Source organism: Marmota monax, unplaced genomic scaffold (assembly GCF_021218885.2).
Source record: "Marmota monax isolate L192 unplaced genomic scaffold, Marmota_monax_Labrador192_F-V1.1 WCK01_AAM20220418_F8-fsc00215, whole genome shotgun sequence".
In the NCBI taxonomy this organism is placed as follows: Eukaryota; Metazoa; Chordata; class Mammalia; order Rodentia; family Sciuridae; genus Marmota; species Marmota monax.
Genome location: NW_026695214.1, coordinates 436729 through 453245, shown reverse-complemented (window position 1 = coordinate 453245; position 16517 = coordinate 436729). Strand labels below are relative to the sequence as shown.

Genomic DNA, 16517 nt, shown 5'->3' with positions numbered 1-16517 from the left:
CCTTCTGCCCTGTGAGGGTGCAGTGTTGAGGTGCCATGTTGGAATCACAGTTGCCAAAGCTGCTTAAAATTGGCTCCCAGGACTATTACCCCACACATCCCTTTATACATTACTCAGCCTCAGGAATTCAGCTGTAGCAGCACAGACTAAGCCAACCTCTGAGGTGGAAAGCAGGGAGAAATGTCGTCAGACTTGGTGTCTTAGATCTCAGTCCAGGGAAGGAACTACAGGGTTTCTCCTAAACACAGAACAGGTAGTTGCTACATAGATTTTCATTATTGCTGATCCCCATCCTAAATGACAGTGAGCACTACACATCTGCTAGAATGACTAAAAATAAAATAGAATTGCTCTAGAGTCTTTGAATGGGCAGACAGTTCCTTAATCCTTGGGTAAATACCTACAGATAGATGGCTGGGTCATGTGGTAGGTTCAACATTTTAAGACATTGCCCATTAGTTTTCCAAAGTGGTTGTACCATTGCATGCCTGCCAGTAACGAATGAGAGCAGTTTCCCCGTCCTCACCAACACTGGGTATAGTTACTCTTCTTCTTGCAATTCTAATAGATATGTGTTGGTTTCTCACTGTGGTTTTAATTCACATTTCCCTAATTACTAATGAAGTTGAACTTTTTCATGCACTTATTATCCATTTGCATATCTTCTTTGGCAAGCTGCTATTCAAATATTTTTGTCCATTTTTTAAAACCTGAGCAGTTTTCTTATTGTTGAGTTTTGAGGTCTTTACATTTCCGGAAATAAGTTCTCTGGGGAATGGGGTGGCAGCGCCACCTCCCGGCTTTGCTGACCTGTGTTCCACTGTCTCACAAAGACAGACACCCAGTATGACCAAGCCTGCACATCGCACTTCCTGCTCCTGACACCCAGCTACAAAATTCTCTTTCATGGTTTCCAGTATATACTCGCTAACAAAAGGACTTCTTCACAGACAGGATTCAATTAGATGAATTCCTGCATTTTTTAAATTTATTTTTTAAATATAGGTGGATACAATAGCCTTATTTTTATGTGGTGCTGAGGATCAAGCCCAGTGCCTCACACACGCTAGGCTAGCACTCTCCCTCTGAGCCACAACACCAGCCTGATTCCTGCATACTTTCTCCTGATGCTGAGTCAGATAAACTGATTTCTCATCCCTTTGACAGGCTTCTTGAGGAACTTCCCATTTTCTCTAGGGCCACACCACTAACAAAATGTTACAAGGTTCTTTTCTGTAACAGTAATAACTATAATTATGCTTGATTATTTTTTTCTCCTTAAGGATGTTATTGGGAATAAATCTGACAATTATAAAAACAAAATGCCAGCATCTTCCATACCTAAAATATCCTATTTTATGGATATTTTGATAATTGTAAGATTTTTAAATCATATGATTTCTAAATATTTGCATAAAAATTCTATTTTAACTACATTACATAATGCCAAAGTTTACATAGATAAAAGAGTGCACTCATAATATTTGAAATAAAATAAAAATGGATCTAATACTTTTTTTTATACTTTTTAAATCATATGATTCAATAAGACTCAAATTAAATTAGGTAATTATATAAGAATAAACTATCTTCATTCTTTATATGTGTGTGTGTGTGTGTGTGTGTGTGTATATATATATATATATATATATATATATATTCCAGTTGCTTAAATAATCTGTAATCTTTAATTCATAGGATAATTAACATATATGTCTATTTGCTTCTAACAATTTTTTCCTCAACAGGAAACACATAATTTATGTTTTTATGCATGCATTTACTTGATGCTCTGCCTTTTACCGTTAGATATATTCAAGAGAAATGTAGTCTATTATATAAATTATATCTGTCTCCATATTCACCTTGCTTATGGACATAACCCATGCTCTCATGATGCTATGACCCCTGAAATTTTCATTGGTAATATTTTAACTTTCAGGAAAAGTGATATTCAAAAAGGGATCTCTGGCATTCAACTGTCGCCTCATTTTCTCCATCCTGCAAATGGCCCCATTTCTAATTTTATGGGCAGGAATCACAAGAAGGGTTCCTATTGTGGCCTGTAAACCTATATTTAATCCTCTTATGTTTTAATTATTGGAGGCAAAAATGAAGATAGTTTATTCTTATATAAATTATAAATTGTAAAAGATGTAATCTAATTAAGTTAATTTTCTTAATAATTTGGCTCAAGATATTTCTAAAGTCCTATACAATTAGGTAAATATTGATAAGAGTTTGCAACTGAACTAAATATTCTAGAACTCATTATTATAGATATCAATAATAAGCTTTCTGCTCTCAAATGCTAACAAAGACTTAAATGCCATGCTAATATAAGTATGCCTGTATTACTGTAACCAAAATTCATGTTTCCCAAAATTTGGAAAAAAATTAAAAATCATCTAATGGGTATTTGATGGAACAATAATAATAGCCTAGATCTTTTGGAGTTACATCTCCACATCAGGGTATTCAAAAGCGAAATCGATCTTTTGGATCCCACTTCTCTAGCTGATCAAATGCTTCAAGAATTTAATGGCCTTAATCCTGGAAACATGCTGAAACAGTCTGCATGGTATGTTATTGGACTGTTATCTATGCTATTAATTCTCTATTGTATTGTGATGATAGGATGTCGCATCCTCAGAACGAGATTCTGAGAATATAAAACTGTAAAACCATGATGCAAAGAAAAGAGCACCGACTCCAATTTTAAATCAAATTAAAGCAAGCTTGTAATTCCGACTAGCCAGGATTGTCCCTCTCCTGAAACCCGTGGGATAGAAGACTACTCCGGCTCTCTAGGAGTGCAGCTTTATAGCACAGAAAGTTGTAAAAAGAGGGGAGTGTCTTGAGAACTTACAGATAACAGGATTTTGACAAGCATAATACAAAGGCAGGTAGTAGGTTAATGGTCTAAATGGTTCAGCACTTAGGGAGTAAATTTAGATCCCAACATCAGAATTTTTGAGGCGCTATTAGGGTTTCAGAGAGAGTTGTTATGTGGTCAGGGAAAGCCAGAATTTATGAGGCGCCACTAAGTTTTCAGAGAGGGTTTTTATCTGGTCGGGGAAAAGCAGGCATGGGTGAGTTCAAGGCACGGGCAGGCATTCCAAGTAAGTTTAAAACATCAAAATATGGCCAGGTGAAATAGAAATCCTAATATTTTACAGAAAACAGAAATGAATCTTTTATAACTTTTGACAAGATGGCTCCTAATCTTAAGAGGGAATTAGGCTGGGTTTATCAAAAACAGCAGCTCATCATTTGCAAAGTAAAAAGAAGGACTATGTGGTACACCACCCATGACGCTACTTGAGTGTTCTTTTACTCAGTACTGGCCCATGGAGCTTAGGTCTCCACTTGGGAAGGATCCCAGCATCCCTGTGTGTAGACTGCCCAGGGAGTCTAGGAGATCTGCCCTGCTCTACCAGTGGGACAGCTTCCCTAGCTCCAGACTCGGGTGTGACCCATTAGGCTTGGGCAGCCCACCTCCTCCTTATTTAGCAAATAACATTCCATTGAAATCCTTCTGAAGCCTCCTTGTATTAATAAAGAAAACACAAACCACAGTTCTCAAGCACTCTCTCCTTCCAGTGTGGAAACAGGACCCCTAGGGTCCCACCCTTACTTTTTAAAATTATTTCTGAGTCTTGTGATTTTTCACCATATTTCTCAGCCAGCACATTTTACACAAGGAAAACCCAAATTTCAAAGCCTGTGTGGGATGCAGGAGAGAAGTATAAGAATCAAGAGACAGGCTCTTGCAAAGTTGCTGAGGCTGGCCTCAAATTTGCAGTCCTCCTGGCTCAGCCTCCCAAGTGACTAAGATAAAAACTGTGAGGCACCACACCCAGCATATTTCATACATTTATGCTATAAAAAAAAAGATTTTTAATGCCTCCAATGTCCTACCCACATCCAGCACGAGTAGTGGGAATGGGGTTCCTCTTGGTGGAATGAGCTGGCTACAGAATGAAAACTAAAAAAGGTAGGGCAGGAAAAAACAAAAACAGAAGGTGATTTTAAAAGTGGGGGCAGGACAGGCTAGCAGATCTCAGGGATCAAGCTTCCACACTGAAATGAGTCAAGTGGAGCCCGTACTTGCTTTATGTATATCAGGGAATATCAAAGGTTTTCCATGGAATGTTCTTTGCCAAATAAGGTAGACGTGGGCTGTCCAGTTCCCAATGAGTCACGCCCAACTCCAGAGCTAACAGAGCGTCCTCCTCGTAGAGTGGAGATAGCGGGATAGTTCCCCAAGGAAAAACCTAAATCTCCATGGCTCGATTCCGAGTGAAGACCCTCAAGTAATTCATGGAAGTGAAATTTTTATATATTTATATATGGATCTTGTATCCTACACACTTAATAAACTCATTTATTAGTTCTAGTAGCATTTTGTGCTATTAGAGTTCCACCAGAGTTTCTGCACTGAAAAGTGCGTCATCTGTGAGTAACAATAGTTTCTGCTCCTTCCACGTATTGCACTTTTCTGAGTGGCCTGGCTAGAACTCCCATTGGTGTGCTACGAATGAGTGCTGGGAAGACACCTGCTCTTATGGCAAAGCATTCAGTCTTTCACCATTATGTCAGATGTCACTTATAGGTCCTTTATAGACAGACGGCCTTTGTCATGTTGAGGACATTCCTTTCTATTCTGAGATTGGCAACAGGGCTTGCTTTGTTTTGATTATTTTTCTCTTTTGGGAATGGATATTGTATCTTTTCAAAAATTTTCTGAATGCATTAGGATAATTGTGGGAGGCCAAAGTAGCAGTGACTGAGTCTGTCTCCCCTTCTGATTGGTGTGGCATCATGGGTCAACCCAGCCGATAGCCCCAATCTTTAGGGTCCCAGCGACTGTGTCTTCTTGCATGGGCGTGCCTTCCTACATCCCCACGGGTGGAGCTATGCTCACCTGTTCCTTTGTAATATCACCCCTTTCCCTGTTTGGGATAGAATGTTCCATGGAAACACCTTTTGTGTGTCCCCTTCTCTTACTGTGCCCTTGGTTGGGGCCTACCCAGGTGTCAGTCAACCTGCTGACAGTAGACATCTGAAGCTGGACTCAGCCCCCTGAAACCTGACCCCTTGCCTTATTTGAATGGCTTCTCATCAATAAAAGAGGTCAGCACGTGTTCTCTCTCTTTCTGCGGACCCTTAAGGTCAGAGGAGCCATCACAGGGAGCCCATAGAAAAAGGTATCTCTGTCTCTTGTGTGGTTATTTCACACGGCCCAGTTAGCCCAGTTCCCCTGGAGTGACCCCTGAGTGTTTGAGCAACCCGGCAAATGGCGTCCCTGGGTGGGCAAAAAGTCTGAGTGTTTAAGTCGCCAGGAAAGCGACAGATAATGATATTGGGTTTTATTTTGAGTTTTTTAATATTGGAGATTATATTAGTTTTGTTAAAGCAACTGCTTTCCTGAAATAAACTCCACTTGGTCCTTTTACTATATAATTGGATTCAATTAGTTAAAATTTGGTAGTGTTTGTTTATTTGGTAGTATTGGAGATAGACCCAGGGGTGCTTTACCACTGAGCTACACTCCCAGGTCTCTTTATTTTTTATTTTGGTTCAGGGTCTCACTAGGTGGCTGAGGCTGGCCTTGAATTTGCCATCATCCCAAGCCACTGGGATTATAGGCATATGCCACCATATCCAGCTAAAATTCGGTTTTGAAAATGTTTGCACATTTGCAAAGAACTCATATCCAGAACTGATACACAACTCCTACGGTGCAATAAAAGACAAACAACCAACAGAACGTGGACAAGAGGCTCAAAGTCAAAAAAACTCCCAGCAAAAAGATGCTCCCAGGTGACCATTTGTGGGCACTGACAGGGCCACCCAACAAAGAAGGCACACCCATGGGTTCAGCATAGAGGGCACGCTCACAACCATCCATGAGGGCCAACAGGTCCATCTTCCCGGGTTTTGTCCACATCCTTTCAGACTCCCTGCCAACCTCTCCCTGCCAATGGCCTCTTCCACCTGCACTTTCAGCATCTCTAAGGCAGGGACAGTGGTGCTTTTCTTAACGGGACCTGGCCCCGTCCGTCAAGGCCTGCGGCCGCCGAGACCCGAACTACGTTTCCCAGAAGGCCTCGCGGTGCGGGCCGCCGCCTTCCGGGAGGGGCCGGCCATCTCCGCCTCCAGCCAGAGAGCGCTCGGCGCCCAGCCCCGGACCCCAGGCTCCGCAGTCGCAGCGCCCCGGCGGTGGGCGGGGCCTCGGGGCGGGGCCAGCCCAGGGGAGCGCCCACCTCCGCGGCGCCGGTGCGCGGAGCTCCTCGGCGGTGGGCCGCGGGTTCGATCCCTGGCGGAGCTGTTTTGCGTTTTCAGCTCACGACACTGTTCGGTGAAGCGCTTCCGGCATCTGGGTTCTCTAGAGAGTCACTTGGAGCGAGGAGCCACCCCCCCGCCCCCGGGCGAGGAGGTGCCTGCCCCCCAGAAGCCTCCAGGCAAGTGCCCCCCCCCCGCCCCCTCCCAAGGATCCTCCAGGCTAGTGCCCCCGGGCAAGGATCCTCCAGGCGGGGTGTCCCCAGGTGAGGTACCCCCGCAAACCAGTCCAGGTCCTGCACGAGGTGCAGTGCCAGTCGTGTCCCCCGAAGTCGCTGAGGTTCTTCCATGAGGTTTCAGAATTTGGGAGGACAGAGAGCGTCCGTATCCCCACGGACGCATGGCCAGTGCTCCCAGCTACCTGCCACTTTGATCATTTGAAAAGGAATCTCCAAATCCATACCACTTACCTACTGTGTGAAATCTCCAGATAAGGACCACTTTCTAACATAGCCATAATCCCATAATAGGCACTAAAAAAAATTAAAACCTGCTTTATTTACATCATTAACTATCTGGTATTCCGACATGTCATTATCTCATTTTAATAGTTTTTTAAAATCAGGATAAAATGAAAATCCACACTTTGTGATTATCATTCTGTTTTAGTACTGCCATTACTGAGATATAATTCACACCCTACAATTCATGAGTTTTAAGTATGCAATTTAATGGTTTTTTGTATATTCACAGTTGTGCAAAACCACCAAAATGAATTTTATGATTTCATTACTCCAGAAATAAATGCTGCACCCCTTAGTCATTACCCCCGCCCCGGGAAGCCTGTTTGGTTTGAATGCTTCTCCAGACCTTCATTTACACCTTTCGTCTGTTTTCATTTCTCCCGGGTTCCGCCCAGGAGTGGAATTACCAGGTAAGTCTACACTTAACCTTTCAAGGAAGTGACAGACGGGTTTCCATTCTGCATTGGCACCAACAGACTCCCACATCCTCCCACGTGCTTCCTCCTCCTCCTCCTCCTCCTCCTCCTCCTCCTCCTCACTTCACTGCCCTTTCCAAACATTTTTAATCGTGAAAATTTTGAGCACTACCTACAAAGAGGACCGTCCAGGACTGACCAGGTGCCCACCCTAAATCCAACAGTCATCAGCACCTTGCCTGTGTGCCTCACTTCTCTCTTGACCATTAAGTCTCTGGATCCTCACAGAAATGATGAGCCCCAGACACGCAGCCCTGGTGTCTTCTGTGAAGACGGGTTCTAGAGGCTTCGTGGAGCTGGCCTGCGGGAACACCTCCTCCAGGGCACCTGACCCTGCCTTTCCCGCTGAGCCCCGTGTCCTTGCCTCAGCCAGGCCAGGGTGTTCTGCTCAGGCCTCAGCAAGATGAAGTAGCACTTGGGGATGAAGACTCCCCCCAGAAGCCCTGAAGTGGAGGCCAGGATGGAGAAGGTCTCCACGGCCACAGTGGACTTGCCCCGGGCACTGTGGTACAGGGGCAGAAGGCTATCCAGACCCTGCAGAACAGCAGCATGCTGAAGGTCAGGGACTGGGCCTCACTGAAGGCATCAGGCAGACCTACACATTATGGACTACTCAGGCCAGGTGCAGCTTCAGAACTGCAATTCTGAACACCATGGAGTCCCATAGGATAGGCACAGCCTGAGAACTGCTGTTCTAAACACCATGGAGTCACTCAGGGCAGGCAAGTCTGAGAACTGCTATTATGTACACCATGGAGTCACTCAGGGGAGAAGCAGCCTAATAAGTGCTATTCTACACACCCTGGATGCCGCAGTCTGGCTGGGCACAATTCAGGAGCCACTTGTCAAAAGAAACGAACTTTATTTTTAGAACACACACTGCACCACACAGCTCCTCAGGAAAACCCTCAGAGCCCAACTGCCACCACCCGCTTCCCACCAGCCTCTCCACCTCCCCCACTCCTCCTGCTCTTGAGGCCGATTGGCTGGGTCGCATGGGTGGAGTCAAAAAAGTCCCCCAGTGAGCAGCTCCGTGGTCTGAAAGGGTGAGGAAACAGCCCAGTGAGCATCACCGCAGAGGAGCCAATCAGTTGGCAGCTAGAAGTTTGCTGGGGCTGCTGTGAGCCAATCATCAGCTGGCAGCTGGAAGTTTGCTGGCAGCTGGAAGTTTGCTGGGGCCCCTTCGGCTGTGGCTCTCAACAGTCTCTGCCTTGAATCCCGCTTGAAAGAGTGACTCCTTCCAGCATAGCCACCCCCCACGCAGTGTTTGGGAGATGCTGAACTAACAGGTGCCTGATAGTTATCTGAAATTCAAACTTGCACAAAGCACACGTATGCAAAGGTCATACATTGCTGGTCAAAACTCCAAATTCGGGACATGCTATGAAGTCTTTTGCTGTTTACCTAGAATGTGCTCCACTGGGATCCTGTGTCTGCTAAAGGGAGCAACCCCACAGTGATGTGCCTCACCTGCAGCAGGGTGACAGCAGGGACTCTGGCACCCTGTCCAGTGCTCCTGCTAGGATGCAGACCACAGGCATTGAGCTGGGCAGCGTGGATTCTGCTCGGCCTCTGTAGCTTGGCAGAGTGAGCGCCCCAGCCTCCACCCCTCCCTCTCACCTGCCAGGGCAGGAAGTGCCCAGAGTCTGCACACGTCCCATCTCAGGGCTCACAGGCCACCAGGTCCTGCAGGGCGTGGGCGATGCTGTAGACGGCCGTGTATGCGGTGTCCGCTTTACTCACTTTCCAGAAAGAATACTCCTGGCTTCGCAGACTTTCGTTCCCTGAGCAGAGCCGGACAACCCTTGCCACTGTGCCATTCTTGTGGGGCCACGTGCACCCAAAAGTGTCCTCCCAGAACCTCTGTATGAACATGTCCTCTGGGGTCCAGCTGGGGTGCAGGTGAGCCAAGAACTCGGGGAAGCCAGGCACCCGGCTGCTGTGAAACATGAGGCCGAAGGAGCCCTGCAAGACCTGGGAGACACCCGGCACATTGAGGGCCATGGCCAGGTGCAGAGTGCCCTTGCTGATCCAGACTTGGCCCGAGACCCGAAGACCCAGCAGCCCCTGCAAGATGAGCAGGAAATTTGAGTTGCTCAGGAAAACCAGAACTACTCTGCATCCTCTGGACAATGGTGGCTATCTTCTCCAGGGACTGCTGGGAAGGGACGTAGAGCTGGACCTCAATGCAGACGCCAGCCTGGCTAGGTTCCGGGGCAGCCAGAGAGCTGGCCTGCTGCCCAAAGTCATCATCCTGGGCCAGAATGTCCACCCAGGTCCATCAAAAGGGGAGCACCAGCTGGGTCACCGCATAGGAGGATGTGAGGTCACTGGCCAGGGTCCGAAGGAAGGATGGGAACTGGGTCTTGTCGCTGAGGATGGGCAGTGTGGATGAATAACTGACCTGAAGGGCAGTGGGAGAGTGCAGATGAGAGCCAGGACTCAGGCTCAGGCCCTCAGATTTGAACTGCAGAAGGTGGACACCCTGACAGAGAAGGAGTGGCCAGTTCCCCCCCCAGTTGCCCTGGACAAGTTTCCCAGTTTTGTCGCCAGAAGCATTTTGATGCTCTCAGAAGCATCGCCTGAGCACACAGGGCAGCTGGTCACCCAAGTTGGAGCACAGCTGGGTGCAGTCATCTCCTAAGAAACATGAGTGGCAGCCGCCAGACGGCCCAGCCCCAGCATCTCCCATGCTAATGGGGGTCTTGGGGTCTGGGGGCTGGTTGGGAAGGAGGTCCTGGAGTCTGTACCTCTGTCTCCCAGTCAATCGTGGCCCTTGGTATGCACCTGTGCAAGCACTGAGCCGCGTGTCTCAAGTGGGTGACCTGTGTGCCAGGAGTCGCATCTCAATCCCCACCATGAGGTGAAAAGACGAGGTGGCACGTGGCAGTGCCACTAGAGTGGGACTCGGAAAGGCGGTGGTGAGTGACGCTGTGGCATGAGTCCAGGGTTTGCCTGGCCTCAAACCCTGGCTCCTGGACCTGCAGGCTGGGTGAGCACGGCCCCTATTGCTCCTCCTCTGATCCTCAGCTTCCTCCGCTGTGCAGGGGCAGGGGCAGCACAGACTCGCTGCCGGGGAGAGGCTCTGGGGAGACTCACCTGGGGAAACCTGGAGAGCCCCAGCAGCCTGGCCATGGAGAGCGTCAGGACTGACCGCGTATCCCCCACCACGGCCACCCAGGGCAGGCTGAGTCCACAGGCATAGTTGGGGATGGGCTCCTCCTGCCCGGTGAGAAAGCTCAGCGTCTCCAACAGGGCTCCGTGCACCGAGTCCCCAGAGTTGCGGATGGAGAAGCCCAGGGTCAGGTTGGGCAGCAGGTGGACGCTCCTGTTGATCTCCTCGATGGCAAAAACAAAGCCCTGGGCCACCCGGTAGCCCCACAGGGACACACTGAGGGAAAGAAGCCCATGTTTATGGCTGGCCACAGGGCAGGAAGCGGCTCCTGGGCGTAGGGCAGAGGACAGGGACATGCACCTTCCAGGAAACCAGCACAGGCCCCCCTGGATGGCCTCCTCAGGACAGCTGCAGGGCAGGGCAGGAGAGGTCCAAGCCCAGAGCACTGCAGGGTGATGTCATAGAGCCAACCAATGTGTTTCAAAGTCTCCAGGAAAGCGCCTTTAAATGTCCACCTCACCAAAGGCGGGATCAGAGGGCTAAGCGCAGTCATGCCATGGTGGACACTAGGGCAGCACACCCCAGGGGACCCACACATGCACAGATAACCCTCGCCAACAACAGAAGCCACGGCGAGAACAACTGGGGGTCTCTTCATTTCCAGTGACAAGGCAAATGCGTGCAGTTATTTTGGGAAACAATTTGGCAATTTTCTTCTTTTTCTAGTTCTCAGAAGGGAGCCCAGCGGTGGGCCACCACTGACCCACATCCCAGCCCTTTCTGCATTGCTTTTGAGGCAGGGTCTCGCTCAGGTGCCCAGGATGGCTGGGAACTGCCTCCTCCAGATTCAGCTCCCGGCTGCTGGGATCACAGGCGAACGCCCCCAAACCCGGGGACAGGCATCTTAGCGACCTAAACATGCACATGTTCACACACAGCAAAAGGGCTGCGCTGGGATCAGGGGCATCCAAGCACAGACGAGGTGCAGACACACAGGCCAAGGGACCACAGGTGCTGCCAGCTCATGAGGAGATGAGCAGGCCACAGGGACAGTGCGTCACAGCACTCCAAGGCTGAGGGGAGGCCCTGCTGAACACGGCGGGGCGAAGGCCGTGTCTTACCTGTGGCACACACCAGGACGGCAGTGGCACAGCAGCCCACAAACCACAGCTGGGCACTCTAGACAAGGGACATGCTGAGGAGGTCCCCAGGGGACCACCCACCAGCACTGGACACACACAGGACAGACCCTGAGGAAGGCCCTAGGGGACCACCCACCAGCACTGGACACACACAGGACAGACCCTGAGGAAGGCCCTAGGGGACCACCCACCAGCACTGGACACACACACAGGACAGACCCTGAGGAAGGCCCTAGGGGACCACCCACCAGCACTGGACACACAGGACAGACCCTGAGGAGGGCCCTAGGGGACCACACACCAGCACTGGACACACAGGACCACCCTTCTGGAGTCCCCGAAAAGTCTCCTTGTCCATCAGGGACTCCCCACCCAGCACCCCAGCACCTACAGTGAAGATGGCAGCCCACAGGGGCAGAAGTAAAATTGAATAATGTGACATCGTGGAAACGGAAGATGGAGGAGCTACCCCCCACACACACCACATCCCCTGGACGGTCAGAACGGGAGCCCCTGCCTGGCGATCGCCAGCTTATTGGCCCATGAAGTGTGACCCTGGAGAGAGTCCACGAGGGCAGGGAGCAGGGCCCACAGCCACATGCCCGCAGGGGGACTGGATGGCCAGTGCCACAGCAGCCCCCGTGTGGAACTGTGCCTGGCGATGACAGCCCTTTGGTCTGGGAATGTGCCCTGGACCAGGCACCTGGGGCTGGAGGCCCATCCGGCTCTGCGGGCCTCCTGGCCACGGGCTGGGGCAGGCGCCCTGAGCCACTGATCCCAGCCCTACTACAAGTTTCACGTTCTTCCCTGGGCTCCGGGCTCCCCGCGGCAAGGGCACAGCTCTGGGAGCCCTCTGTGGGTCCTCATGGCGTTCTGGGGGACTGCAGGCCCCGGGTCCCTAGGACAGTGCTTTGGAGAGAGACCCCAGGAGACAAAGAGCCCTGACCCAGGAGCCACAGACTGTGGCACTTGGAGAGGGCGGTTCCGAGCTGAGTGGCCAGGGCCAGCCGCCAGGAGCAGGGCCCCTTCAGCCTGACTCTGGGGTCAGGGCCCAGGTCCAGGCGGGAGGAGTGAGGCTGGGATCAAGGGTGGCCGCGCGTCCTGCGGCTCTGCAGAAGGAAAGCTCTCAGCCACCCTGGGCGGCAGGGACAGCTCCCCGTGAGGCCGGTTCACCCCGCAGGGTGCGGCAGGCTGTGGTTCGCGGGAAACCTGGGCCCTGGCCGGTCGCGGTGGGCGTGCACCATGGCCGCGCGTGTCCTCCAACAGTGGCCCGAGTCCCGAGTCGCGCTCCCCAGGCCCTTCCCGGTGCACGGGGCGGGACGGCAGCGCTGCGGAGCGCCGCGAGGGGGCGCGCTGCAAGCCTCCGCGGGAGCCGCCCGCGCCGGTGTCGCCCTGTGCCACGCGGGAACGGCCACCTACGCCCACCGCATTGCCCCGCAGCGTCCAGAACAGGCAACTCCGCGGGGACAGAGCGCGGCAGTGGTGGCCAGAGGCTGCAGGGGACGCTGGGGGCCATGGGGTGATGGCGCCCCGCGGGGAACAGGTAGGAGCCAGGCGGCACAACTCGACACAGCCGAGCCCTGGACGAGGGTCGCGTGTTCAAGTCTGCGTGCCACCTGTGAGTCCCCAGGCTCCACCACTGACCCTCTGCTGCCGGCCGGAAGCCGTGCTGACACGACATGGAGCCACAGGTTCTCACATGCATCACCAGGGCCAATGCTCTAGGGACCCTAGGTGCCTCCCACGGTGACAGCGCACTGCGGCCAGCCACCAGGGCCAGGAGAGCAGCACGGCACCTCGGGGACTCTGGTGACACCTCCCCCACAGAACTTCAAGGGATACTTGTGATGCCTGTCACACAGCACCTCAGAGGACACTAGGGACACCTGTCACACAGCACCTCAGGGGAAACTTGTGATGCCTGTCACAGCACCTCAGGGGACACTCACAATACCTGTCACACAGCACCTCAGAGGACACTCACAATACCTGTCACACAGCACCTCAGGGGACATTCATAATGCCTGTCACAGCACCTCAGGGGACACTCACAATGCCTTTCACCCAGAACCTCAGGGGACATTAGGGACACCTGTCACACAGCTCTCAGGGGACACTTGTGAAGTCTGTTACACAACTCCTCAGGGGACACTAGGGACGCCTGTCACACAGCTCCTCAGGGTACACTAGGACACCTGTCACATAGCACTTGTGATGCCTGTCACAGAACCTCAGGGGACACTCACAATGCCTGAGGACACTAGGGACACCTGTCACACAGCTCTTCAGAGGACACATGAAACCTATCAGCTCCTCAGGGGGCACTAGGTAAGCCTGTCACACAGCACCTCAGGGGACACTAGGGACACCTGTCACACAGCACCTCAGAGGACACTAGTTATGCCTGTCACACAGCTCCTCAGGGGTTCTCACAATGCCTGTCACAGTACCTCAGGAGACACTGGTGATGCCTGTTAACCAGCACCTCAGGGGACATTCATAACACCTGTCACAGCAGCAGGAGGTGCTACATACCTCAGTACTACACAGTTCCATGCCATTGACGTGACACTACATCTCACGTCCGTCCACACTTCCCCAGGCTGAGCTGCTGCATGCCCAGCCTGTAGGTGTCTCTGTGCAGAGTTTGACAACTTCTCATTCTTTATAATAGATTCGTATATATTCTTGATAGTGGATAATAAAAGGCCATTTAATCTAATATTCAATACATTCATGACACCTTCCTCTAATTTTTTTCAATATTTCTAGACTACAGGGTTCATCTTTGAGTTTTTCCAAATTGTCAAAAATATCCCAAACACACACACACACACACACACACACACACACACGAAAACCCCTGTGTAAGTGGACCTGTGCGTTTCAAACCCAAATTGTCAGGGATCCACCATATGCCAAAACGTTGAACTGCACGCTTAGTTAACTTGACGGTACGTGAATTTGTAAATCAGCTTTAAAAGCAGAATGACTGCTTGCTGGGGTCTGGGAGGGCCAGAAACGGGCTTGTTTTGAGTGAATTTCATCTCCATGAAGCTGTCGTGATGCAGAGAGACAGAGGGGAGACAGTACAGCTCACCACCTTGGGAAAACGCCACAGGGGAATAGCCTGGGGGCACTGGCCACCGCGGAGCGGGTGGAGGCATGGACTCACATCCACACAGGGGGCAGCACACAGGGCCCACGGAGATGCTACTTCGGCCACAGAGGGTACACTTTACAATTGAGAGACTGTCTGCATTCAGGCTGTCCCAACTTGGCACAACTGATGTTTTGCACCAAATCACTCTTTGTGGTCGGGCTTTGTCCACTCTGTGGGCTGTTGTAGCAGCCTCCTGAGGGGGTAAGTCTGGCATTGAGATGCAGGTGGACCTCCCCCTTAAGCTCTGCCAAAGGTCCCACACAGCACCTGAGATGGGTGTGACCTGCCAAGATGCCAATCAACCTGCTGACTGCAAGACATCACAAGCAAGACTCCGCCCTTGAAACCTGATCCCTGCCTTTGATGGACCCCCTTTAATAAACCACCAGAGCCATTTTGTCTTTGTCCAGTTCCAGAACCCACGTGGACTAGATCTATCAGGGGCTTCACATTCCATAAATATATTTCTGAGTATATGTGCTTTGTTATTTACTGAATATTTGAGACTGTAATTCTTAGGGTGGTTTGGGTCATCCTGGGCAGGAAGGACCCCTTAATGAGACACTGGCCATCATCCCCCCATAGGGGCTGACTAGTGTAATATAGAATGTTTAGCAGGATTTCTGGGCTCAATCAGGTGACACCAAAATGACCCCTTGTCCTTACCACGTCCGTCTCCAGACACTGCCAAATGTTGTGGGGCAGAGTGGAAAACTGGCCCCAAATGAGGACCAGAAGATCTCCCCATGGGTTGGAATCTGTGCGGAAAGGCACAGGCCAGTGGCTGAGGTGCAGCTGTGCTCAGCAGTTCTGGGGTGTTTAGCATGTTCTCACAGCTGCCCAGCCATCACCACAATCTCACTCCAGAACACACTCACCACCCAAAACAAGCCCATTTCTTGCCCTCCCAGACCCCAGCAAGCAGTCATTCTGTTTTTAGTTGATTTATTTTTGAAACTGGGCTTTTGAGTTAGACTTCATTTGGGATAAAGTTTTTTGCTGCTTACAAAAAGTTTGTAAATCTTTGTCTGGCACTAGGCTACCTCCCAATGGATCTAGGATTCAGGTGGCCTCTGATGGCTGGTGTCTTTCGACTCTAGAGACAAACTGTCACGACCCCTTGCCCGCAAGGAAGACGCAACTCGGGAATCTTCTTTCAACAGTTTATTCAGGCCCTTGATATTTCTTCTTCTCTCTTGGATGCCCCTCCCAGCCTTAATAAAGCATCCCAAGCCCCAATGCAAAGCTGCCGCGTGGAGCTTTCTCACAGGGTGGTGAAAAATCATGTGCCAACTTTCCCAGATAAGGAGTTGTTTGTCACAGACCACAGCGGAGCCAGCGTCATCTTGTAATGGTGACCATAATCTGCAGAAACGGCAGAAGCGGCTCACCACAGTTCCCCCTTTTCTGTTTTCTTCAAACAATACAGGCGAGAGTAGAGGTCCTATCCCACTGTGCAGAAGTGGCTGCATAGTATGACTCAGTCCTAAGGAGGCGCCTTCCCCAGATCTGAAGCCATATCAGCCGACGCCTTTTTTCGTGGGGCGGGGCGTGGACGCGTCTAACCCGCATGCAATAGGACATGCTCTCCTTGAGGTCCACGTCAAGGATCACTCAAGTGCAGTGCCTTGCCTCGCATCCTGTATCGTGACGATGGTGGACGAAGGGGGATAGCTGAGGCTGAACTGTGGCTGTTTATAACGACAAACAAGTTGACAGCACCCTGAAAGAAAGGCACGAACTTCAAGGCGATAGAAAAGCACTAGTGTGGAAACCCATCTGCGTGCAATGGCAGTAAGACCGGCAGAGTGC

General features: G+C 50.8%; 1 protein-coding gene across 1 annotated transcript; it reads right to left on the bottom strand.

Annotated features, from left to right (window-relative positions):
* Positions 1-7564: 7564 nt before the first annotated feature.
* On the bottom strand, positions 7565-13223 carry LOC124084129 (extracellular calcium-sensing receptor-like). Its single transcript, XM_058574713.1, is given in 8 exon segments — positions 7565-7803; positions 7806-7880; positions 8950-9401; positions 9403-9689; positions 10385-10676; positions 11930-12155; positions 12784-13035; positions 13187-13223. Coding segments are annotated over 8 exon segments (1860 nt in total).
* Between the last annotated feature and the right edge of the window lie 3294 nt (positions 13224-16517).